A 25,443-nucleotide genomic window follows, 5' to 3' on the forward strand; every position below is an offset into this window, starting at 1 on the left:
TCATTCTAAGTTGAGCTCAGTCTTAGTGTCTCACCAGTGGTCATGTGGCCCTACTGGTCAGGATTGTCCCATGTCAGGAGCTTCTCCGATCTCCATCCCATCCCTCTCACAGCTGCCAGACCACTGTCTTTCCCTATTACATAGGCTAAGACCACTGAAGAGCTCCCTAAACTCATTCCAACCAGAGGAGTCACCTGGTTGCCATCATCTGTTTGCCATCCAGAGCTGATATGCATGCCTTGAGATTGGTGAGTGGATGAACCTTGCTCTGCAGATGTCAATGCCATTACCGACTTGTGTATCCTTCCCACTGGATGTGTGTGAAAGGCTAAGCTGCAGTAGAAAAGACCTTGAATTCCAGTGGCTTAAACATAGAGTTCACTTCTCTTTCATGCTACTGTTCAGAGAAGTACAAGCCATTCACCGCACACTGCACAATATATGAGAGTTCTCATATATTCAATAAATATTTGAGCACTTGCTATTTAAAAGGTGCTGGATGATGTTCTGCAGGAGACACCGTCTGAGCCTTCTCAGAACTCAGAGATGAAGAAACTTCCAGAATGAGAAGATGAAGCAAGTCAACAAATCAATAATGTTCAGAAAAGAAAAGGAAGCACAGTAGAGTCTGTAGTTCCTACAGAATGAAACTAGGGAGGAATCATTCCTACAGAATGAAACTAGGGAGGAATCACCTTCAAATCAGGGCAACAGGAGAGCCTTCACTGACAGGGTTCTATAGGAGATGGGATTTGAAGGATTCAGAAAATTTTATGGGAATAAAGAAGAGGAGAACAAAAGGCTACCAGGGGAGAGAACAGTATGGGACAAAGCTTGAAGGTAATGAAATATGAAAAAACCAGGAAGTGGTGAGCATAAGAGTGTAAGGTACAAACCCAAGGTTCCGATGGGGAGGTCATAGCCCCCACTGCAGAGGACCAGAGAGGAACCTGTCCTACATTTGGTGGGCTATAGGGTATCTATGGGGATTCGAGGTCAGGGAATGAATGATCACAACTCCAAGGCTGGTTGAGATAGACAGTGGAGAGGGAGGTCAGAGATGAAGAAATTTCCAGAAAACCAGCACAACAGCTAGGGAGGAGAAAATAGAGGCTGGGACAGTTTAAAAGCAAAGAGAAGGAGCCTAAGGGGAACCACAAAGGAGGCAGGGCTGACAAGATTTGACCACTAATTTAATGCACAGTGTCAGTGACACACAAAATCATAGTGTGACTTACAATCACAGGCGCTTAGCTTCAGGGAGATATGATACTTTGTCCAAATAAATGCAAAGACCTTCTCATCATTGCAGACCAGGCTATACCTGACAAAAAGCTATTTGTTGTGGTGGTTTATCAGGTCTCCTCAACTCGTCCAAGAAGTGGGCTCAGGCCACACTTCAGAAGGCAAGAACCCCCAAGTGGGCTCACGCATCTTCCCAGGGGTAGGAATGGGCAGGCATCTACCCTCAGCACCAACATACCAGTTTACTCAGCTTTTCCTCAATCCCTACATCCCCCTCTCTAGTGGATTCTGGGGATGGGCATAGGAGAACTGACCAGTGTCTTTAAGTGTTAGGCTCAGGTCCAAGAACTCTCTTCAGTCCCCATGCACTGCTCAGCAAGTAAACCCACCCACCTCTCCTGCCACAAAGAGATACTTGCAGAAGTCTCATGCTTCCTGGACGGTCCAGTGGATGTCATAGGATGGTACAGTCTGAGAAACAAAATAACTGTGTGCCCGAAGGTTTCTTGAGCAATCTCATTCACCTTCTCCTATGACTATGGCTCAGCCTCCCCCAGAAGCACGCCCTGCTGCCAGAGTAGCCCTCTCAGGGCAGGGGTGCGGAGCGGGGTCTCCAGATCCCTCATGCTCCAATGTGCCTCCATCAAAACACCAGAATTCATTGAATAACTTTTCTCTGACCCAGCAGATCCAGGACTGCATTTCTTCCATGCAAATTGAGGGATACAAGTTGCCTGTTCAGTGTCCCCTGCTGTGGAAACAGTCTATCCACATGTTATTCTTTTTTTTTTTTTTAAGATTTTATTTATTTATTCATGAGGCAGAGAGAGAGAGAGAGAGAGAGAGAGAGAGAGAGGAAGAAGCAGGCTCCATGCAGGAAGCCCAATGTAGGACTCGATCCCAGGGACTCCAGGATCTTGCCCTGGGCTGAAGGCAGACCGTAACTGCTGAGCCACCCAGGCATCCCCCTCCACGTTATTCTTGCACTGAACTTCTGTGTGCCCAAAGGCCAGAGTATTTGCAAAACAGTTATTTTCAGATTTGAAGGAAAGGCTACGGCCATAAAATTGGCCACATGTAGAAGGACTGGATGATAAGTGGCCAGGTCCCCTCATTACACATCTTAGGTACTTCTTTCTAAATGACAAGTCACCTGGCTTCAAGTGGCCTTATCTGCTACCTTCCCTGCCCTTCTCTATATGTCAGGTCTGCTTCGAGCCATCTGCATTCATGCTTGGCAAACTATGATGGCCCCTCCTCTCTGCTCAGTCTTCATCAGGATCACTATGACCCCCTCAACTAAGCAGAACCCTGAAACCTGCATTCATGCCACAGGAGAAGACACAGCCACCCTGAGCCATAGCAGTCTCCACATCCATCCAGGTGTAGGGAGAAAAGAAACATCTGTCTGCATATGAGAGTTTACTGGGCCCACTGGAGCAGGTGTCTGCTTGTGCCTAAAAGAAAGAAAGGTTTCTTCTTTCTCTATTCACAACACTCGTGACACAAAATGTGTGGATTTTCACACAAGTAACTCTCCAATTTGCAGCAGATGCCAATGGGAGTCCTATAATTTAACTCAATGTTGGCACTAACTACCCAGGCTTAGTGCAGACCCCACAGGTCTCAGGCCCTTAAGACTGCCCCCCACTTCAGATGCCAATTACAAGTCACAGATTGACCCCTGTACTTCTGACCAACAGGTTATACATCAAGAATTCCCATGACCCATTCCTTGGTTTCAATAATTTGCTAGAACCATTCACAAAACCCAGGGAAACAGTTTACTTATTATTCCTGATTTATCATAAGGATGCAACTTAGGAGCAATCAAATGGAATAGATTCATAAGCCAAGGAGTGGGAAGCTTTCGTGCCCTCTCTGAGGTGCCCCCTTCTGAGCACCTTGCTGAGTTCCCCAACCCTTCAGCGTTCTGGACCATGTAGTTTAGGGGTTTTCATGGAGACTTCATCAAGATAGGCAAGATCGATTATTAACTCAGTTTCTAGTCCCCTTTCCCTCCCCAGAGGGAGGGAAGCTGAAAGTGGGAGCTGAAAGTTCCAAGCTTCTAATCATGGCTTGGTCTTCTGATGACCAACCCCCATCCTGAAGCTACCCAGGAGCCCACCTAGAGTCCCCTTTAGAGCAAAAGATGCTCCTGTCATCCAGGAAATTCCAAGGGATTTAAGAGCTCTAGGCCAGGAACCTGAGTCAAAGACCAATATTAGAAAAAACAAAATGCTCCTAGCACCCCTGTCATTCAGGAAATTACAAAGGTTTTTAGGAGCTCTGTCAAGAACCAAGAAATATATATTTCTTATTATGTCACGATGCCCATTCTTTTCTCCATTTACGAGGCATGTATTTTTGCTAGCACATTTCTCCTCTGTCTCCCTCTGCTCCTGCACCCTTGTAATAAAGGTGTCGTGGGGCTCTTTTGCGTTGTCAATGGAGCTCAACCACCAGACCATCTGCTCCTTTCAACCATCCCTCAAAGATAGGCCAGAGCAATAGGAAAGCACTAGAATAAAGGCAGGGTGGGGGGAAAGAGAAGGTGCCTTCGTCCCCACTTTGGCATGCCTCCTCTGGGTCCCTCACACCTGCCTTGTACACCCTCACCCACCATAACTACCTTTGTAGCACATTTATCAGTGAAGCCCCTGCCAAATTGTCAGGAGCTACCAAACCCACACAGCAGGTGCCCAGCTCTGGAGTGAATAAAAAAGCTGATACAGAAACATTGTGGCTGGAATATCTGAGGGGTGTTCCCACTACAAGATAAAGGAGACAAATACTAATTGTGCCTGTGCTATGTGGATTTGTGTTTATTCTACCAAAACATAATCTTATTTCACCCTCCTTCTTAACAAGCTGCCCCAGACCATCATCAGGCTTTGTTTTGACCCAACAACCTGCCTATGTCCACACCATGTTTCTAAACCCACCAGCAACTGAAGCAAACAGACCAAACTTATGGCCAACCCACACCCTTCCAGCAACAGCCATCCACTCAAATATGCAAGGACTTGTTTCCTTGGAATAAGAAAACAACCTTTCTGGGATCTTTTTTTTTTTTTAAGTATATTTAATTCTCTGTAAACAATTCTGGAATTCTATGCAAATACAGCCAAGCATACAAAGGGTATTTGATAGTGGAAGCAAGTACCTGTTGCAAATCAATGCATTCCAGCTTTTCCAATGACATCTAATATCCTAAATGCCTCTGCAGAATTCTGGACATTTCTACATTAACTTTCCTCTAGAAAATCATTATGTGTTTGAGTTTTGGATACAGGACCAGCCTACAGGGAAATGGTTACAAACTCTTCAATGGTATGTTCAGCTCATGGAAAGAGAAAGATTATACTCATGGTAACATTTCTTTATCATGCAAAATAATGGAATCCCCTCTTATATGCTTTATCTTTTCTGCTGCTTATACCCAGAAACTGTTGTTTCTGATGGATTTGATTGCAGGCCAGGGCCAGCACCTACTAGGTGCACAGGACCATAAACACAGCTAAATGCTGTGGAAATATTGAGAAGAAGAGAAAGATGATCTGGTTGGAGATGAGGGATGAATATGCAAACCACTGACCCGGCATGGAAAGCAGCATGAAATCAGTGCCATTAGAGACAGTCAAGGGAGAAGCACCATGAAATGGGCCATTAAATTCATCTTGGTGAAGGTAGCATTGGTAATGCATCTTGAAAGATTTGTAGAATTTTAATCACATGAAGTGAGAGAAGGGTGCTCCAATTTAAGAGCATGCAAAAAACAAAGAGATATGAAAGTCGATGACTTATTTGAAAACCACCACTTACAGCTAGAGCAGGGGCCCCCCAGCCTTCAGTACTTATTAAGAATCACATGAGGGCAGGGGCCTCACTTAAAATGCAGATTGGCTGCATTGGATCATCAGATATTCCAATTCAGCAAATCTAGGATAGATTATATTTCCTAAGTACTACAGGTGATGCCGAGGCAGGGGGTGCAGGACCACTGGGATAGAGACTTTGTGGAGGGAAGAAATGATGGACACAATGAAAGGTATGACAGGCCCTACGATCGAACACTGTGCTAAGAAAGATTGGACTCTATCAGCAATGCGTGTTATATCTGTGTTCTAAAATGGTTCCATTCTACCTAAAAAGTTTAAAATCTTCCAGTGCAATGTTGAGAAGAATCAACATGTTTGGGGAATTAATTGCAGAGATAGTAAAGTTCACTTAATAATGTTTATTTTATTTTAACATAGAGCTATTTGGTTAGCAGAGTAAGAAAGAATTGGGATGACCCCCGCTTGGAAAAGAATACAAATCACGGGGGCTATATGATCAGTATGGCTGTGGCTCTTCCTCTTCTCATTCACTTAAAGGAGAAAAGGAAACAGATGCTAGAAACTAGGAAATTAAGCCAAATTTTGTCTTTTTTATTTTCTTTTAGAAATGTGAAGGACATAAGAGGTGAATTCTCTCCATAATAGAAGCGCAAACACAATGTTTTCAAATTTGTTAGAACATTCTAGAAACTCATTTATACTGTAGATGTTCTTGCATAGGATCAGGTGTCAAACCATGTGGTCTCAGAACCCTTTTACTCTCTTGTAAATTATGGAGGACACCAAAGAGCTTTTTAAAATATGACTTATATCCACGTATAAATATTTTATATTGAAAATCAAAACTAAGGATTAAGAAAATATATTTACTATTCATTTAAAATAACAACAATGAACCATTACATGTTGATGTAAATAACATTTTAATTAAAAATAACTATGCTTCCCAAATAAAGTTATTGAGAAGAGTGGCACTGTTTTACAATTTTGCAAATCTCTCCTGAATGTCTGTCTTCATAGAAAACAACTAGATGCTCCCATATCTGCCATGATCTCCCATTCATATATCATGTGACACGGCCCTAGAAAACTCTTCTGTACTTTCACGAGAGAATGAGAGAGTTAAAGGGAAAAAAAGTTAATAGTTAATGAAATTGGTTTAGACTTTGCAGACCTTCTAAGTCCGTGTCGGGGACCTCTAGGGACCTCCAGGAAACCTCCAGATTCCACTGATCTGAAATGAGGTGAAGGCCTCTGAGACAGAGCCAGGTTGAAGGACTACCAGATGATACCTACCTACTTCAAGCCCTGAAATTCCAAGTCTCAGACCAATCCAGACTAAACTAACTCTGTGCAGGACTAGGAAATGGAACCAAAATTAGGTTAAGCAGCAATCATGGGTCCTTGAAGATTAATAAGGAAAATGTCAGAAATTACCAAAAATTTGGTTGTTTGGGGTTTGTTTGGGGGTTTTTTGGCTTGTTTTGTTTTTGTTTTTGGTTCTAGAGGAGTTCATGACACCGAATATTCCTCAAAAAGACCACTCTCAAAAAAATTATTGTTTTATTTTTTTTATTATTTTTTAAAGGGAGGATGGGTGGAGGGAGAGGAAAAAGGAGAATTTTTTAAATTTAATTACGTACAGCATATTATTAGTTTCAGAGGTATAATTTGATGATTCATCAGTTGCATATAACACCCAGTGCTCATTCCATCACATAGTTACCCCATCCCGCCACCCACCTCCCCTCCAGTGACCCTGTTTGTTTCCTAGAGTTAAGAGTCTCTTATGGTTTGCTTCCCTCTCTGATTTCATCTTAGGAGAGGGAGAATCTGAAGTAGGCTCCCCGCCCAGCATGAAACCGGACATTGGGCTTGATCTCACGAGGAGATCATGACCTGAGCTGAAACCAAGAGTCCAACACTCAACTGACTGAGACACCCAGGTGCCCCAGTAAGTTTGTTTTAAAATATAGCTCTCTGGGCCCTATTTGAGAAGCTTCTGAATTAGAATTGGATGTGGCTGGGCATGGGTATTTTTATTAGGTCCACCACTAATTCTGAGGTACTGTCAGATTTAGGAGCTTCTGGTTTGGATCATATATTTATGTTCTATATGTAATAAGGCTGTCCAATTGTATTAAAATGTATTCATTTTGTATTAATTTTGATTTTTTTCTGCCTAGAATTCTATCTATATCTGAAAGATGCGTAGCTTTTAAAAATTATATACCCACAATCTACATATTACAGACATAAAACCTATATTTCCTACTGAGACAGAGAAGCTTTTTCATATGCACTATTTTTTAAAACCTGACTCTAAATGAAAGAAATAGAAAATGGCACTGCTATTCACAAAACAAATAATGGATTCCTTGTTTCCATAATAAACTTTTAAGAGAGTCTGTTCCTAATGGAAACTCATTGTTACTAAATAAAAATCTTCTTGGGGAGGAAAATAGTACCTTATATACAATCTACATTGGGGATGCAAATTGTAGAGAAACAGACACCAGAGGATTTGCATTTAATCAAATCTAAAGCAAGTCATTTCAGAAGCATCACTACCATGTACAGGAGCCTTTCCCATCAGGATCAGGCTGACCTTGCCAGAGTCTGGGATCCCGTATCAAGGAGAACACGACATTCACCAGATAGCCTACATTGCCGGTCAGAAGGGAATTCACCAGAACCATCCAGAATGGAAAGTGGTGAGTCAATGTCAATTATTGCAATGCTTTATTTAAAGAAAACCTTAATGTGCTCGCTTCGGCAGCACACATACTAAAAAAAAAAAAAAGAAAAAAAAAACCTTAATAATCCTAATGTTTATTTCTGACATCCCAAAGTCATAATGCAAAGCAACGGACAAGAAGAAATACCCTGAAACTCTGGCTAAAACATGTAAAACTATTTTTAAAAAACCACACAGACAAGAGACCAACAATTTAGAATGCTTGGTGACAGTTTCATAATTTCTAGTCACATTTAATTACTAGTTGTCAGGTTTACTTTTGCTGCCTAGAGGTTAGGCAGGTATTTATTTTGGAAGATCAACTCTACTGAACATTATTTTTATAAAATGGAGACAGGTATTCCAGCTTTCCTTTCCAGTATAGCAAAATGTTGTGTTAAATGAAATAATTTCTGGTAAGCTCTCAGTGGTAAGGAAAGTGTAGGAGGAGAATCCACATCTCTATAGAATTTGAAATATCTTTTACTCATGCATCCTGTTTCAGATTTTTAGTCTAAGGATGAAGGACTTCCCACATGCATATGATAAGGAAGAGCCTAAACTGCCATTTCATGATTTCAAACTGTCTATAGATCTTCCCAATTTGTTCACTCTGAGGATACAGATGTTAGTGGCAGCATAGAGTAAAACCCATCTGTTTGGGAACAAATTTGAGATGAAAAAATAGAATTTTAAGTGTTAATAAATAATGCCAGAGTATTTCAAAAATGCCTTGTATAGTGCCTTGAAAGAAAAATTAATATTTTTTAAATGTCCCCACTCTTCAAAGTCTGATCTCAAAAAATAAGATGATAGAGTCATCACATAAGAGCCTCTACACACTGCAGCATGAAATTGGTAATTGACCAAAGTGCTGAGTTTTGGATCAGCTGTGAGACTTCGGGTGGGAGGAGGGTAGGCAGGGGGAAGGGGCTGTGGGTGCCTGCAGGGTGGGCGAACCAAACTCCTAATTTGGCCTCACTTAAAAACTTTCCATCTTTCTTTCCAGATTAAGCTTTCAAAAATAATATATTTCTGCTTAGTAATTAATATTTGCACATGCTATTATTGATTGCGGAATATGCCTTTCCTTGTATTGTCCTGGAAGTTTCCCATAATAAAACTAACATGACATCAAGTCCTCAGATCAGAAGTGGAAGCACAAACACCAAGTCTCTAATGTGTGTAAAGCTACCACTTTTTATCCCTCCATGGTTATCTGCCTCCCTTTGGTGAGGGCTTTCTCATCCTCAGCAAGGCAGGCTGAGCTGGTTAGGTTCATGAGGCAGAGGGGGAGGCACTTGAGCCAGAGGGTGGGCAGGCACCCCGTATTGATACCAGACCATTCAGGACCTCATTCTGGGCACTTCCCTTGACGGGCAGAGAAATGGAACAAATGTGGACTCTATCCACCAGTAATCCATCATTCCGGAGTTTTATTCTAATCTGTCTTGAATGGGAATGTGCCCATCCATACTAGGAGGGACTACCTTTCAGAGAGGCGTCATCTATCATCCTAATTTTTCCATTGTCAAATGTACAACTCAAAATATTTTTGTTGTATTTTTGAATTGCTCTTTCCTAAAGTTATGGGATCGTTTTCTGTTTTATCCTTTCTTTGTTTCAAACTCTCTCTATTCCTTTACCTTAGAGAGCAAGCACCTGTTTAGAGAAAGCAAGGAAACAGACCCCAGAGAGTATCATCAAAAATAGTAAAATAAGAAAGGGCTTCAAATAAGCACCATAAATGTATTTGATATTTAATAACTAAAAATAGTTTATGAACCACTTACATTTCAAATATTCAATTTCAGAATATATGCACTTGTTTTGATGCAGAAAATGTTTAATTTTCAAAAACAATATAAAGCAACAGCACCCCTAAGAATACTATGGGCCATATCTTTTTTTATTTTTGTTTTTGTTTTTGTTTTGTTTTTTGTTTGTTTTTATTATATATATATTTTTTTAATAATAAATTTATTTTTTATTGGTGTTCAATTTGCCAACATACAGAATAACACCCAGTGCTCATCCCGTCATGTTCCCCCCTCAGTGCCACATTCTTTATCAAAATAAATAGCAGTAAGGAGAGGACGTGACTGAGACAATTGGCGGCATGTGCATAATCACAATACGGAAGTATAACATTTTTTTTCCAAATTCTAAAGGATAAGTTGATTCTCCTTAATAAATTTGCTTGTGCTTTCTCTCCGGAAACACAGATCTTTGTTTTCGCAACAACTGATCTGAATGCAAGTTTGTATCCAGAGTATTTGAATAAAAACTCTTAAGCATCTCCTGGTTTCTGCAGGTGTGGATTCTTTAAATAGACACAATGCACCAGAGGAAAGAAATGTTTGGGAAAAGGAATACTGATAGAATTTTTAACTCCTCCCTAAATAAGGAGCGCAGGACAGGTTTAAGGAACTTTAAGAATTTTCAAAACATGGAGAATACTCTGGGCTATAGTTTAAAGCAATTGTACCAAGTTCCATTGCTAATTAAATTTTATTTGAATTCACTTTTTGTGCTGTGTCAGATGAAGTATTTGCTTTTATGTAGCACTGCTTCAGAGCAGCCTTCAGTCCCCATGAAGCCCTAGAGAAAGGATCTCATCCACTCCTCTTACAAAATGCTGTCTCCCACATTCTGAAAATCTTCACCTTTCCAAACCCTACGGTCTTTCTGTGCCTTCATTTTCCTGTAAGTCATTTTGCTTCCTCCCCAAATATTTATCGAGCATGTACTAGGTGCCAGATTCTTGACAACACCGATTATTCCTTTCTCTACTTCTGTTTTGCACTTCCTTGATTCTAAAGCTCTGCTATGTTACAAACCTCCATTTCTGACCTCTCGTCCCCGCTCCCACCTGCCCTGCCCCTGCCTTCCACTGGGAATCAGAACTGGTGGCTTCCAAGGCTCCATACTTGATGTCTACTCTTCCACTGCTACAAAATTCCTCAAAGAATTTTATTTTTGTCATTTTAATTATTATTGTCGTGAAGGTGTTTCTTAGAAGTGCTACTCAGAGCCCCCATCTTATCTGTAGGATATTTTAGTTTGATGATGCCCCCACAACCTCAGAGTCAACATGTTCAAAACTGAACTCTTATTTCCCCATGAAAACTTCCCTGTCTCCTTGTTTTTTCCTCTTAATCCTGGTGGTCTTTTTTATTGTGCATTTGCGTGTGTGTGTGTGTGTGTGTGTTTTCTTTTGAGAATCTTTTTAAATCTGTGCTTTCCTTGTCATTTCCACTGTTTTTGGTTAGCCTCTGTTTTACCTTTCGCCATCCTTCCTGCTTCCTCATCTTCAATCCATCCTAGGCTTCATCCTCAGACTAATCTTCCATAACAGTATTCTGTATCTTCCCCCAAGATGTCAAAGTCACAATACTCTCCTGCTCAAAAGGTTTAGTCGTTTGCATCACCTACAACATAAATTATAATACTCTGGTTTTCAAGACTTTCAGCATGTCCATTAATCTTAACCATGCCCTTCCCCCTACCCCACCAAAAGGACGCTTTCAACAAATAATTACAAAAGTCTACTGTATTTCAAGTATCATTCTAGGCATTGGCACTTGAGATGTTTCACTGAGTAAAAACAGGCAAATATTCCCACCCTCATAGAGCTTCCATTCTAGCAAGTAAGCAATAAAAGTTAATAAGTAAAGAAATTATATAAGTCATTATAAAGTGAGAAATGCTATGTAGAAAGGAAAGTAACATGGAGTGAGAGGGATTAGGAATATTTTATGGGAAAGATTCAACTTTAAGTATGTTCTCATTAGAAAGATGACATTTGAGCCAAGACGTGAAGGGGACAAGGGCACATAGCCATGTGGATAACCGGGGGAAGAATAATCCAGATAGAGTGGACAGCCAACGCAAAGGTTCTGAGGCAGAAGTGATGGGCTTTGTGCATTTCAGAGACTGGCGGGAGTACAGAGAGCAAGGGGAGAGTTATGGAGGGGAGATCAGCAGTATCATGGAACAAGTTTCCATAGGGCAATTCTAGGAACTCTGGCTTTTACTCTGAGTGAAATGGGGAGCCATTGTATGGTTCTGGGGGGAGAAGTGACACAATTGTGCTTTCTTTTCTAAAGCATCACTCTGGCTTCTGAGCTGACAATAGACCAGGACTGGGGGGTGAAGGGTCCTGAGGCTGCTGCAGTAATCTACGTGCCAGATGATGAGAGATTAAACCCAGATATTAGTAGCAGGGAGGTGGGAGGAAAGTCAGCAGCTCCTGGATCTCTTTTGTAGGTAGCCCCATCATGAATTCCTAAAGGACATTTATGAAGTAGGACAGAAAGAGAAGAACCCAGGATGATAGGATGATGCCTATAGCTTTGGGACCAAGCACCTAGAAGGCTGGAGATGCTGCCTACTGAGATAAGGGAGGGTTCCAGATAAAGCAGAGGTGGAGGGGAGAATGGAATGTAGGTTTGAACATGCGGAGTTTGCAATGTCTACTGGACATCCAAGTGAAGATGGATAATCAAGACTACAGCCTGGCCAGGATAGGTCTGGGCTAAATGGTATCTATTTGAAATTTATCTACATGGAGATGCCATTATAAACCCATTAATTCCCATTATCGTTCCTTACCCTTTCCACATGTGCCTTGCTCCTTCCTGTCTCTGTGTTTGTTCATGCCAGGCCTGATGCCCGCAAGACCTTGTCCCTACTCCTAACCCATCCACCCCATCCACATCCTTGTGAGTCCAACCTGAATCACATCCCTTCCCACAAAACTGTCACCGACCACCCAAAGTGTTCTCTTCCCCACCCTCCCCTTTCACATGTGAATATCTCATTTCTTTTGCTGAAATGGGATCTCTTTGAGGACATCTGCTATACGTTCTAGACTTATTTTGCATCCCCTGTGGCATTTGGCCGGTACTTTGCACTAAGTCAGTGCCAAGTTGTACATAAGACTGATTGTTTATGACAAAACTTCAGAGTTTTGATCTGGTTATTTGCCATCTCGTGAACTTTATCCCTCTAGTAATTACCATGTGGTTACTTGTTAAACTTATTTAAAAGAGGTGTATTTCTTCCAGGCTTTTTGGCATACACATAAAGCACAAATTGATGAGAATCAGACTGCAATCATCAATTAAAAAGCGCTTCAGGAAAAAGTGAAGCCAAGACTGTCTGCAGACAGACAAGGGATCCAGGCTGGACCTTGTCTGTTCCCACCCCTCCCTCTTTCTCAGACCTGCATCCACTCCGTCAATCACCAGATGTTCCCCTTTTCACTCAGCCAGGAATCCCCAGGTTAGAGTTGGCCCCCACCTGAACAAGAACCCTATAAAGTCCTCACTGTTATGTATACCTGTGGTTCTCAAACTTCAGAAAACATCAAAATCACCTGGAGGGCTTATTAAAATATGGCTTGCTGAGCCCCAGTCCTAAAGATTCTGATTCAGTACATCTGGCGTAGGGCGTGAGAATTGGCATGTCTAGCAAGTTCCTAGCAAAACTGGCACTGCTGGTCCAGGAATCAGACTTTGAGGATCCCTGGAGTGCTCTGGATCGCTCTGACCTGTGTATCTGGCTTTGCCCCCTGTCTTGTCTTGTCTCCTACTCCAGGCTGTTCCGGGTGAACTAGAGCTGTCCCAGCCACCGGCCAGGTCACCTGGCCTGGTCACCATTCTTCTCTGGCCCTTCCTCATCCTAGTCTCAGGGCTTGAGAGCCAACTTATGACCTGGCCTCCAATTTCTTGCTTCCTCTTCAACCTTCTTTCATCAATCTCTACCCTTTTCCTAAATCTTTAATCCCTTCCTCTGATCTGTTCAAATATCCTCAAATCTCAGTCACCTGTAAGTATATAGATAGAAAAATATAAGCAGACCTCTCCTTGACCCTGTAGCTCTCTCCAGTTATCATCCAACTCCTGCTTCCCTTTCTCATTCAGATATCAAGAAGAAACCTCCATCCCTGGGTTGGCCCTTGGCATTATGGTCTGGCTTCTAGCTATATTTCCAAAGCTTCTCTTGCTAAGGTTGACATCAACCACTGAATTGAAAGCCGCAGATGCTCTGCCATCCTTATCTTCCTGGACCATTCTCTCCTGCCTTTCTTACTTTTCCCTTTTTCTTAGGGAAAAAAATCTTTCCAAAAAAATTTTATTTATTTATTCACGAGAGGCATAAAGAGAGAGGCAGAAACATAGGCAGAGGGAGAAGTAGGCTCCCTCCTGGGAGCCCGATGTGGGATTCAATCCCAGGACCCCAGGATCACACCCTGAGCTGAAGGCAGATGCTCAACCACTGAGCCACCTAGGTGCCCCCATACTTTTCCCTTCTTTCTTGAAGTCTCTTCCCCCGAATCCTGTGGATGCCTTACTCCCCTGGTTTTGCCCCATTCTTCTCCAACTATTCTTCATTATCTTCTTCATTTCTCTCTTCCTCCTCTGACAATGCTTCAAATGTGGACATTCCCCAGGCTTCTACTTGTAACTATTTTCTCCAGAAATTCCCAACCAGTGTGTCAAGAGTTGGCATCATAGGAGTTTCCAAGATACTGATCCTTTGGGGCCATGGGAGTAGCCTGACCTGCTTATCCTGGTGTGCCTGACACATGGTATTGTTTCTACGTGTGCTATCACATGACCGTACCTTTTGAACACTCCCCCAGGCAATTCCATCCTCTTTCCTCGTTTCATTACCACCACCACATCTTGATGGCTTCAAAATTATGTACCCAGACGAATCCCATGAGGAAAACTTGGGAATCACCTTTGAATCTTCCCTCTTCTCTCTCTCCCATACCTAAATAATTTTCAAATGTCTGCTCCTTGCCCTCCTGTCTACCACTACTCACAACCCCTTATCTCTTGGAAAGGTCTAGTGGCTTAGTTGGCTAAGCTCTGACTCTTGATATCAGCTCAAGTCATGATCTCAGGGTTGTGAGACTGAGCTCCAAGTTGGGTTTTGCACTCAGCGTGGAGTCAGCTTAAGATTCTCTCTCTCCCTTTCTGTCTTCTCCCTCCTGTCCCTCTCTAAAAATAGAAACAAAAACAAACCAAAAACAACCACAAAAAAACCCAAACCTATTCTTTTTTACCTGAATTCTTCTAGAACTCTCCTGACTGATCTCCCTGTGGTTTTGTGATTCTTTTTTTTTTTTTTTAAAGATTTTATTTACTTATTCATGAGACACACACAGAGAGAGAAACGAAGAGACACAGGGAGAGGAAGAAGCAGGCTCCATGCAAGGAGCCCAGCGTGGGACTGGATCCCCGGGCTCCAGGATCACACCCTGGGCAGAAGGCGGCGCTAAACCACTGAGCCACCCGGGCTGCCCTGCCTTTGTGATTCTTAAATCCACCCCCTACATAGCTGCTAGAAAAGTCTATCTAAAATGCAAATCTAACCATATTGCTACCTTGCTTAAAAGCTTCCAATGACTCACTGTCCACAGAATGAAGTCCAAACTCCTTTGCCCACCAGAAACTTCATGACAGAGCTTATTCATTTCATCTTCCAGTCTCACTTCCTCCCTCACACACCTCACTCTGTTCCTGCCTCCTGGACTTTGCCCCTGAGGTCCTCGATGACTGGAATGTTCTTGCTCACTTTATCATAACCAAATGGCCCACCCTCCAGCTTGGATTCCCCTGCCCTCCCCAGGCCCTCCTCACCCTCACAAGGAGTTGACACATCTATGCTTCTCAGAATATCCTAGTCAGAATTCTGTTGTCGCACTTAGCACCTTTGCATTAAAATTACCGTCTAAATGTCTCTCTCCTACCACTAGATAGCAAGTTCTTTGGTATCCCCAGTCCTGACATGGTGCCTGACACATAGAAAATGCTTCAATAAATCATTGATGAGTAAATGTGGCCCTACGCTTTTCCAAAAATGAAGGCATCGCATATATTCTAGAAGGAGCACCTAGATTCCTTTGGAACAAACATAACATCATCAAGCTTTAAGTTGGAAGTTGAGGGGATCCCTGGGTGGCTCAGTGGTTTAGCGCCTGCCTTTGGCCTGGGTCGTGATCCTAGAGTCCCGGGATCGAGTCCCGCATCTGGCTCCCCACATGGAGGCTGTTTCTGCCCCCCCCCCCACCACCATCTATCATGAATAAATAAAATATTTTTAAAAATTTGGAAGTTGATTTAAAATAAATACTTCTAGCTTCTTTAATTAAAAGATATATAGAGCAAAATTAGAACCTCCCAAACAAAGACTCAAAGGACCGTTCAAATAATTTTATTTTGCTGAAATCAGGTTTGTGTGTCCCTTCATTTGAACTAAATAATACACCACCTTGGAACCTAGATTTTTTTTTTCTCCTTCATTTTGTACTCACATTTTATGTAAAACTTGGTAGTTCAGCATATTTTTATATGCCTATCTTATAAAATGCCACAGAGAGATTTTACAGACAAAGAAACTGGAGCTAAGAAGCTGCGATCATCTCCAGTCAGGGACCAGAGTAACATGTGATCATGGAGGTCCTGCTTACTGGGCCAGTAGCCTCTTCCACGCCATGGGCCACTTGACCTTCACTTTGGGTTGTGGTTCTTTCCTTTCTTCCTTCCTTTTATTCTCTTTGTAATGAGATTTGACTCATAAGTCAAGTAGGTCCTAGACTATCTACAAATTTAACCAGATTAGAGTGTTTTGGGTGATATGCTTACACATATACATGGGAGTTCCTTCTGCCATGCACATGGATCCCTGAAATTGCTAGTAAGCCAGCAATGACTCAATAAAAAGGAATTGAAACCACCCAACGTACTTCAGAACAATGATTTCAGATTTAGAAAATATCTTATAGTTCCTACAGTTCTACTACTATTTGGTGCTTGAACGCTTCTATACTTGTTCAAAAAGAATGTCCTCCTGTCATTGCGTGACCTTCCATGGTGACAAGGAACTCACTATCTCTAGAAGCAGTGTTGCCAATTTCAGAATTATTTCAGAGAAGTATTTTTCTCTATCTGTTATTTCTCTGTAATTTCCTCATGGTAAAAATAGCAAGCTTTTCCAGTTGTGAGAGCTACAGTCCTTAAGTCTGGATCCCAGCTCCATTGCTTAATTAGCAGCTTCGAGACTTTGGCAAATAGCTTAGTCCCAGATCTCAGTCTCTTCATTTGTAAAATGGATCAAATGAAGTAATACAGTTTAATTAGGGAGCACAATAATATGTTTGGTAAGTGCTCAACAAATACCTGTTAAATGAATGAATGACTCTTTCCTTATCCTTGGCCTAGTTTCTTTTCTTTTTTCTTTTTTTTTTTTAAGATTTTAATTTATTTATTCATGAAAGACACAGAGATAGGCAGAGACACAGGCATAGGGAGAGGCAGGCTCCACGCAGGGAGCCCAACATGGGACTCGATCCTGGATCTCCAGGATCACGCCTGGGCCTAAGGCAGGCGCTAAACCGCTGAGCCACCCGGGCTGCCCCCTTGGCCTAGTTTCAAAGCAGCAACTCCCCATGTCGAAAGACTGTGTTTTTAATAAGAAAAACTGCTTAATTTGGTGCAGTAAACAGAAACAGATGGCTTTCTTCCTAAGAATATAATCTTAAAGCAGTCCAGTTGACCAGCTCACCCACATCAAGTAGGAGGAATATGATATGGCAAGAATGCTGTCACTCTGCAAACTGAATCATGCAAATCTAACTTTTGCATCAGATAGTAAGAAGCATTATTTTAAGGTGCATCCGATTCCTGATCTTGTGACTAAAGCATAAATTTTAAGCCTTCCTGGAAGAAATCTTGACAAATCAGAGTACAAAAAAGAGGACACTCTGAAGAGCTGTTATATAGAAGATGGAATAGTGGGGGGTGAGGGGGAGAGGCTTCCACATAAGCAGAGCTCGGATGAGTTTCTGTTAAAGGAAAGAAGAAAAAAAAAAAATAAAGGAAAGAGGACTAAGTGGACTCTATTGAAGCCACTTCAAATTTAAGAAGTCTATAATTTTAATGAGCAAACAGCATCACAATGACAAGCCCTTGAATACATCCCCAGGGAGGTTAACCTATCACTCCATCCACGTTTGATCATTACTTCTATTTGCTTAAGTCCCAGGAGACTACAGCAAACGAGTGTATCAAGGCGTGCGAGTGAAGCACACAGTCAAAGATCTACTGGCAGAAAAACGATCCAGGCAGACAAGTAACTCAAGATTTAACGTAAGTCTCAATTTAATTCATTCTGAAGTCTTTGGGGGCTAAGTCCTCTTTTAATGTTAGTTATTCCCCCTCTCCCTTGACACCAAGTCTCACTTCTTGATTCTGATATTCTCGATAGCAAAGCCCTCCTTGACCTGGCACACACTTATAATTACTACCATTAATATCATGGTACAGGTGTCAATCTGTGAGTAAGCCCTTCAAGAACTCTGTGAACTTATTGGCTATCTCAGCAAGTGGCAATAAAAGGATGATATGTCCTGACTTTTCCATTTCTCCCAGTCATAAATTAACAAAAGCTCAGCTGGTGAGGATAATGTTAACCATCATCGACATATTATTCTAAATTTGTTAGAGACAACTTAAAAAAATCCTCTCTATAGCATGCAAAGTTGGATTGAAATAGTCTAGTAAGAGATGTCTTCTGTCTGAAACCTCTGTCTACCATCCATATCTTCATAAATAGCTCTGCCCTGTGCTTAAAATGTTTAAATAGTTGCACCCAGAGCTCCAAAAGTGATTCTGGAGTAGGAGTAGTGGTTGGTTGGCTATCAAGATGGGTTTGTGATCACTTAGTCTATTGGTAAAATGTGACAACATGAATGTCAGGCGTCTGTTGTGCATTGCTGGATGTGGGACACAAAAACAAATGTGGCAACTATGTACAGCACCTAGCATGGCGGCTGGCACATTGGTTCTTCCAGTGGGGCTGCTCAGAATATCAGGACTGTGTTCAACACCATTCCAGGATCAAACTTCTGAGACATGTTTCAAGTGAACCAACTCCAGATTCTAGGTCCTCCCATCCAAGAACTTTGCACGTCTCTGTCTTCCTTTATTTTAAAGTGCCTCCTTTCTTCTAGTTCAACAAATGGAGCTTAGTTGATCAAAATAAAATCGGAATAATTGGTTCCCTGTGTGTTCAGTGTTTCTCAGTGCCTGCTCAGTCATCGGGGGTGTGCATTACAAATTTCCATACCAGTTTAGTCTCTTGAGAGAGAGCATGGGAGGGAGGGAGGAATTCATTTTTTTAAAGATTTTATTTATTTATTTATTTGAGAGAGAGAATGAGAGAGAGTGTGCACAGAGGGAGGGTAGAGGGAGAAGCAGACTCTCCTCGGAGGAGGGAGCCCAATGTATGACTCTATCCCAGGACCCCAGGATCATAACCTGAGCCAAAGGCGGATGTTTACCTGACTGAGCCACACAGTTGCCTGAGAGAGGGAATTCAGAGTCCATTCCAAATGAACCTTCACGAAAGGTAACGTGGATTGTTTGGCCACAGCTACAGCCAGAATTGTGAGACCTAACAGACATTCTCGGCATACTGTCAATCGGAAGACAGGAATCACAGTGAGAATAAAGACACAGTAAAAGAACAGATATTGGATCTGCCCAGTGTGAATGAGGTTCTAACTCATTCCTTGGCATCATCATCAATATATACATACAATGATAAGGCACAATGCCAGATAGAATTAAGAAAAAGATAAGAAAGCATAGTATTTCCAAATAGTCAATATAACTATATTCTTCTTTCTAAAATTACCTAACATATTTTGGTTAAGATCTGTGACTATCACATAATATGTTTTTATTATTTTTTTATTATATATATTATATTTATTTATTATTTTTATTATTTTTTCACTCTTTTGAGAGGGTGAAAAGATACAACAACATAAACATAATAAACCATATTGTTTGATTTTATTTTAAAGTGCAGATTCCTGATCTCTGTTCCATGTCTATTAACATAGAGATTTTGGACTGGAGCCACAGAATGGTCATTTTTAACCTGCTCCTTGGGTGATTCCTTTGCACATCAGAGTTTGAGAACTTGACTCTAGAGCAAAGAGCAGGGGTTCAAGCCTCACACAGCCAACGTTCTCATATCTACCCAGATTATAATTTGTCGAGCTATTTCTGTTGGCCCAGTGACACTGACAGTGTTACAGTGAAAGTGGATACAAGAAACATATAATACATAGTCTATGCCATTAAACACCAAATAATGTAGTGGAAAAGAATAAGATTTATACATTTAGAAGATACAAGCCCACATAACCAAGCACTAGACTAAAGATGAAAGACCAGGTGGCATGTAATATGCCATGTGATATGAAGACTACAATACTATTTACATAAAGACAGTTTAAAGCACACTTCCTTGTGTGGTCTCATTGGATGGACATACAAATCCTGTGAAATTCATATTTACATGGTTTCCCATTTCACAGATGGAAACATGGAGAAGATGCAGGAAGCGATTGTTCTCAGGTTGCACAGTTAGCAGGTGGCAAATCTTCTGGCTCCCAACTTAATATTCCTTTAAAAGGGACAGATCTATGTGGACTGGGATAGAACAATCTCTGACTCACCATCTTGGTCCATTTGGTCTTCTGTAACAAAATACCACTGACCAGGTTGCTTATAAACATCAAACATTTATTTCTCATAGCTCTGGAGGCTGGAAGCCTAAGATCAGGGTGCCAGCATGGACAGGTTCTGGTGAGGACCTCTTCTGGGTTGCAGACAGCTGGCTTCTGACTGTGTCTTCGCATAGAGGAAGGGCCTAAGGAGCTCTCTGGGGGCTTTTTCATAAGGGTGTTGATACTATTTGTGAGGGCTACACCCCCATAACCTACTCACCTCCCAAAGTCCCACTTCTTAATAACATCACATTGGGCATTGGGATTTCCACATATGGATTTTGGAAGGACACGTTCAAGGGCCATAGCACATGAAAACAGGGAAAATCAGAAGACAGGAAAATATATCATGGGGCAAGAACTTCTAGGATAAGAAAGGTGCAAACCAGCCCTAACTATGGTAGTTATTCTCAGGCATCAAGTGCATAGGCAGCTTGAACTTAGCCTTGTCTATGCGGTCACGTGTATTAACTGATGTCTCAACACTAGTATCTTACTCTCATCCCTACTCCAATCACCTCTTAAATTTAAGTGATTAAATGCATGTTTTCCCAAAATCTGGTTATTTGGCTTAAAATACCTCCATAAATTGGTTTTCCCTTTCACCTGTTAACCACTATTCTAGAATATCTGTATATCTCAGGAAAGACACAATATTCTTTGGAAGATTTATTTCTGTCCCTGTTGCAAATGCAACCTGATGAGCAGGAATCATGGAGACTCACGTTGCTGGTGGGCACTTGGGATCCTAATTGCATGGATAATACCTAGCCTACCTTCTCCTCCTCATGCCAGTGCCGCAGGCAACAGTGTGTTGAACATCTTGAATAAGTTCAGATGGGGAAGCCATCCTTAGGCATGTTCAAACTTTGCTACTGACGGCATGGGTAATAAGCAATGAGAGGCCAGCTTGAGGAGATTGGAGGCCCTCCCATGCAGCTCTGCCATACAGAGTGGTGCCAGCCCAAGGAACGGACCCTCAAAGATCCCACATCAAAACCCTGGAACCTGTGAAGGTTCTAGGCAAAATATGTGATTCAGTTAAGGATCTTCGGAGGAGGTACCTACTCTAGATTATCCCAGGAGATATTGCCTTGCATTACTCTGAATGCAATCACATGCATCCTCATGAGAGAGTTTGAGAGAGAGACACACACACACACACACACACACACACAGAAGACACACAAAAGAGCAAGAGGCAGAACAGTCAGGAGGCAGAGGTTGGAGACGCACAGCCAACAAGTCAAAGAATGTGGGCAGCCACCAAAAGCTAGAAGAAGCAAAGAATAGATTCTCCCTTAAAGTCCCACAGGGAGCACAGCCCTGCCAAAATGTTGTTTTGGGCTCCAGGCCCTCAGAACTGTACAGACAGACATTACAGTCTTTATAAGCCACCCAGGTTGTGGTAATTTTTTACAGCAGCCTAGGAAGCTAATACACATATATGATGAAATGTGTGTCCCTCTGGAGAAGTATCCTTTAGGAAGTGTCCATTTGATGCCCAAATTGGTGCCCCACTCTCTGTGATAACACTTTGATAAGTTTACACAGGCTCTGTTAATCCATCTTCACCACAATTTCCTTCAAGAACATCTGTTTCTGATACCATGAAATGTTTTTCACATCATTGCAGTAGGAAAGAAAAGGAGAGAAATCCCTTTCACCAAAGAGATTTGCACCAAAGACTGGACTTAAAACCACTTTTATACGTCCTAGCCATGAGCCTGTGGTTTCACACTATTACTGTGGACATCTGGTTTTAAATAATGGTTTTTCTCTTGCCTTCTCAGTTTTTTCTGTGTTATTCTTTACTACATTACTTGTCTTCTATCAGAATATTTAAAATATGAGCCATTCACCCACATCTAGTACCAAAAAATATATATAATTAGACTTTTGATGTAGGCTTTTATTGCTTGTTTTTTCAATTACACGATTTCAATTGAGTTTCATAAAAGCAAATCATTGAAAAATTTTAATAACCTCGCAAAATTCAGTGAACTCTCAGTTATCTATTGTAAAGAACAAAAAGGGATAACAAGAGGAAGCAGTAAGGCTAATAGCCACAATTTTTCATTTTGCTTTCAAATTCAGTGAATGATTTGCAGGCTCTTGAGCTTTCTAATCAAGTTTTTCCTAAGCTATCATAAAAATTCGTTTAAAATCATTGAGTACACAACAGCTGGCATGAGGGAAAAAAATTTTGACTTACTAAGTAGGAAACGACAATCAGGCTGGAGTAAAAATTATCAGCAGAACAGGCAGTGTGGAGGAGATTGCGATGAGCCTGGGATCAGGGTCTGCTCTTCAGTCTCTTTTATTGGTTTATGGGCATGCGAACAGCTATCTTGCTTATTCATCAAAATGCTATGGTGAATAACAATAAGGAAATATCCAGGAAAGTTATTTTAGATTAATATTCCACATAAACATGAAAGAAAATACATAAAGATTTCTAGGTTGCTTTGAAAGGTCTGAACTATATTTATATTACATCAGTCTTGAATTGTAGATATTATATACATTACAGACCAAAAGTTAGCTGTTTCCACTTGTCATGATTCTTTTACATCTATCTCAATTGTTTGCTTTCCAAGTCATAATGACTTACAATTATTTTATTTTTCTATATTTTCTAAATCCTTACATTTAAATTAGCTGCTAAGATCTCCATGCCAAGAACACATGAATAAAGCCATATTGTCAGCTGGGTGTCCTGGTTAATAATATTTCCTAATTATTTCTGGAAGGAAAACATTGTCAACATAGAATGAAGTATGACAGTAGTGTATATTGATGGAGAAATTCGGAGTAACAGAAGGTAAATGGATAACCATGTTGTGCATTTATGGCTTAGATAATTGAAAGTGTTTGATCTTTATTGAGAGATGGCCAAACTCTAACTGTGAGACAGATGTGTATTGCCTAGCTCCATCCATAATAACTGTCTGTCCTTCTATCAAGCCTGCTAGTTAGAGATTTGTTTAGTTACATATCCAGCTGCTGTTTTGCAGTACCAATCACATGCACACTTCAGTTACCACTGGGTGGAAACAGTGTGATGTCCATATCTGTGATTTACATTTGGGTTTCTTGTGAAGTGTTAAACACACACACACACACGCAATTGGAAATTGTATATTCTAGCATCGCAAGATTTCTTTAATTTCACTGAAGCTTTGAATGATAACATCCAAGACCTCTCTTCTGTACCAAAAGAAAAAGGCCCCTTCCTCAATCTGTTTCAACCCCTCCTTCTGGCTCTCGGTCATCTTGGGCAACTCCTTTCTTCTCACTGGCCCTCAGCATCCTTGTGGCTGGAAGTAGAGAGTTAGGTTCTTCCCGTTTCAATATTCAATTTGGTTCCATAGCTTTTCCTGACCTCAGAACATGTCCCACCCATGGACAAGACTATCCCCCAATTTCCAAGGCCAAGCTGAACCTCTCTTTGTTCTGAGAAAGATAAATCCCCTTTCATCTAGTTCAAGTAGAACTTCGCAAATTGAGTTTGCCAGGGAAATGGGGAACAGAAAAATCCTGTAAAGCACAAGAGCAATTATGTGGAGTGCAAATGTTCTGACACTAACTTGAATGTCTAGTCAAAGATTGGTATGGGTGGCACAGTGGTGCTGACTTCGAAGCCTAGGTCTTCTCCTGTCACCTCAGTTCTCTCTGGGGTAGATAAGAATTCTTCATAATAATAGTTATCATTTGGCTAGGCTCTGAAATAGGGAGTTATAAATATTTTCACTTATATACCTTAAAATATATGCCATTTATCAATGAGAAGTACAACAGCCTTGAGAGGGTGGCACTCATATCTCCTTAATATACATTTCTGGTCCAAGGAAGAACTATCTTTGGAAACCCCACTTTGCCTCAAGGCCTCCACTGAGTCCTCTTGTCACCCTTCAGATTCCATGCATGATGTTGGCTCTCAGTCATGACCTCTGCTCCCTCTCAATCCACCTGTCCCTGCAGTGATTCCATAGATTGTTTAGATGATGCCACACCCAGCCTGAATTAGAACCAGCACCCTCTGTTTCTATGCTGGCCAGATACCCTCAAAGGAACTACACATGAAAACCTCTTGGTTTCCTTCTAGAACTTGTCTCTAGCTCTGTCCTAGAACTTGCTTCCAGACTATAGTTCCTTTCTGTCATTCCCCACCACTCCTGGACTTCTGATCTCTTGGGCTCACCTGGCACCTGGCCCTCTCCATAAAAAGAGAAAAACATTTCCTGAACCAGAATCATAGAGTACCACACTGACCTTGCAGAAGCTTCTCTGCAGCTCTCCTAGATATCTCTAGGGCCTACCTCACCCAACCCATACTTCACTGACCTTTTGCTCTTGCCGAGGGGTTACTTTCTTGCTGTGCCTTTTGATGAAGTGTGGTTTCTTTTTTGAATGTTACCTAGCTGCCTGAGAAGCTGCTGTCCCATGGCTCACTCTGGAGAATGGACGTAGAATGTCACTTCTCCCACTTGAGAAGGCAGAGATTGTATCAGCTCCCTTTTGAGGGCTGGAAGAGACAGACCCCTGAACCCAGGGAAATATAGAGTTTACCAGCTCAGCTGACCTGCCATCTCTGGTGATCCACCTCTTAGATGTTCCCCCAGTCTCCCTAGGGTCCAGCATTCTTTCATAGTTTCACACACAAAAAAAACTCACATGCATATTCCTGATAACTATAAAAGCTACTAAGGAAAGGGAGAGTCATTTCCTTATGCTCTTAACTTCTTACAAAAGGTTGAGAAAAGATTAAGAAAGGTGGACCACCAATGGTCTCATTTCCTAGACACTAAGCCAATTTTTAGTGTTTCATGCTAAAGACAGATGGAAGCTTTTACTATCAAAATCTAATTTTAATCAAGATGTACCCCTCAAAGCCTACTAAAACTTGGACAATTTATATATTGTGCTACTTCTCTTTGGTATTCTAATGGTGATGCTACAACAAAGAGGAGGCTAAAAGAAGAAAGAAGACTACAAACTGCTTATCCATGCTTTAAATTTAG

General features: G+C 41.4%; 1 protein-coding gene across 2 annotated transcripts in view; it reads left to right on the plus strand.

Moving 5' to 3' along the window:
• The first annotated feature begins 6,912 nt into the window (after positions 1 to 6,912).
• Positions 6,913 to 25,443, plus strand: part of POU2AF2 (POU class 2 homeobox associating factor 2) — a 36,363-nt gene continuing 17,832 nt past the window's right edge. Inside the window, exons 1-3 of one of the 2 annotated variants that reach the window (XM_077893420.1) lie at positions 6,913 to 7,041; positions 7,668 to 7,801; positions 17,878 to 17,987. In XM_077893420.1, coding sequence (XP_077749546.1) covers positions 7,792 to 7,801; positions 17,878 to 17,987 — 120 coding nt within the window. In that variant the 5' untranslated portion in view covers positions 6,913 to 7,041; positions 7,668 to 7,791. Of the gene's footprint in view, positions 7,042 to 7,639; positions 7,802 to 17,877; positions 17,988 to 25,443 lie in introns of those variants that run through there. The other variant, XM_077893419.1, reaches the window with a different exon arrangement.

The sequence above is a fragment of the Canis aureus genome, chromosome 3, assembly GCF_053574225.1.
Source record: "Canis aureus isolate CA01 chromosome 3, VMU_Caureus_v.1.0, whole genome shotgun sequence".
Lineage (NCBI taxonomy): Eukaryota > Metazoa > Chordata > Mammalia > Carnivora > Canidae > Canis > Canis aureus.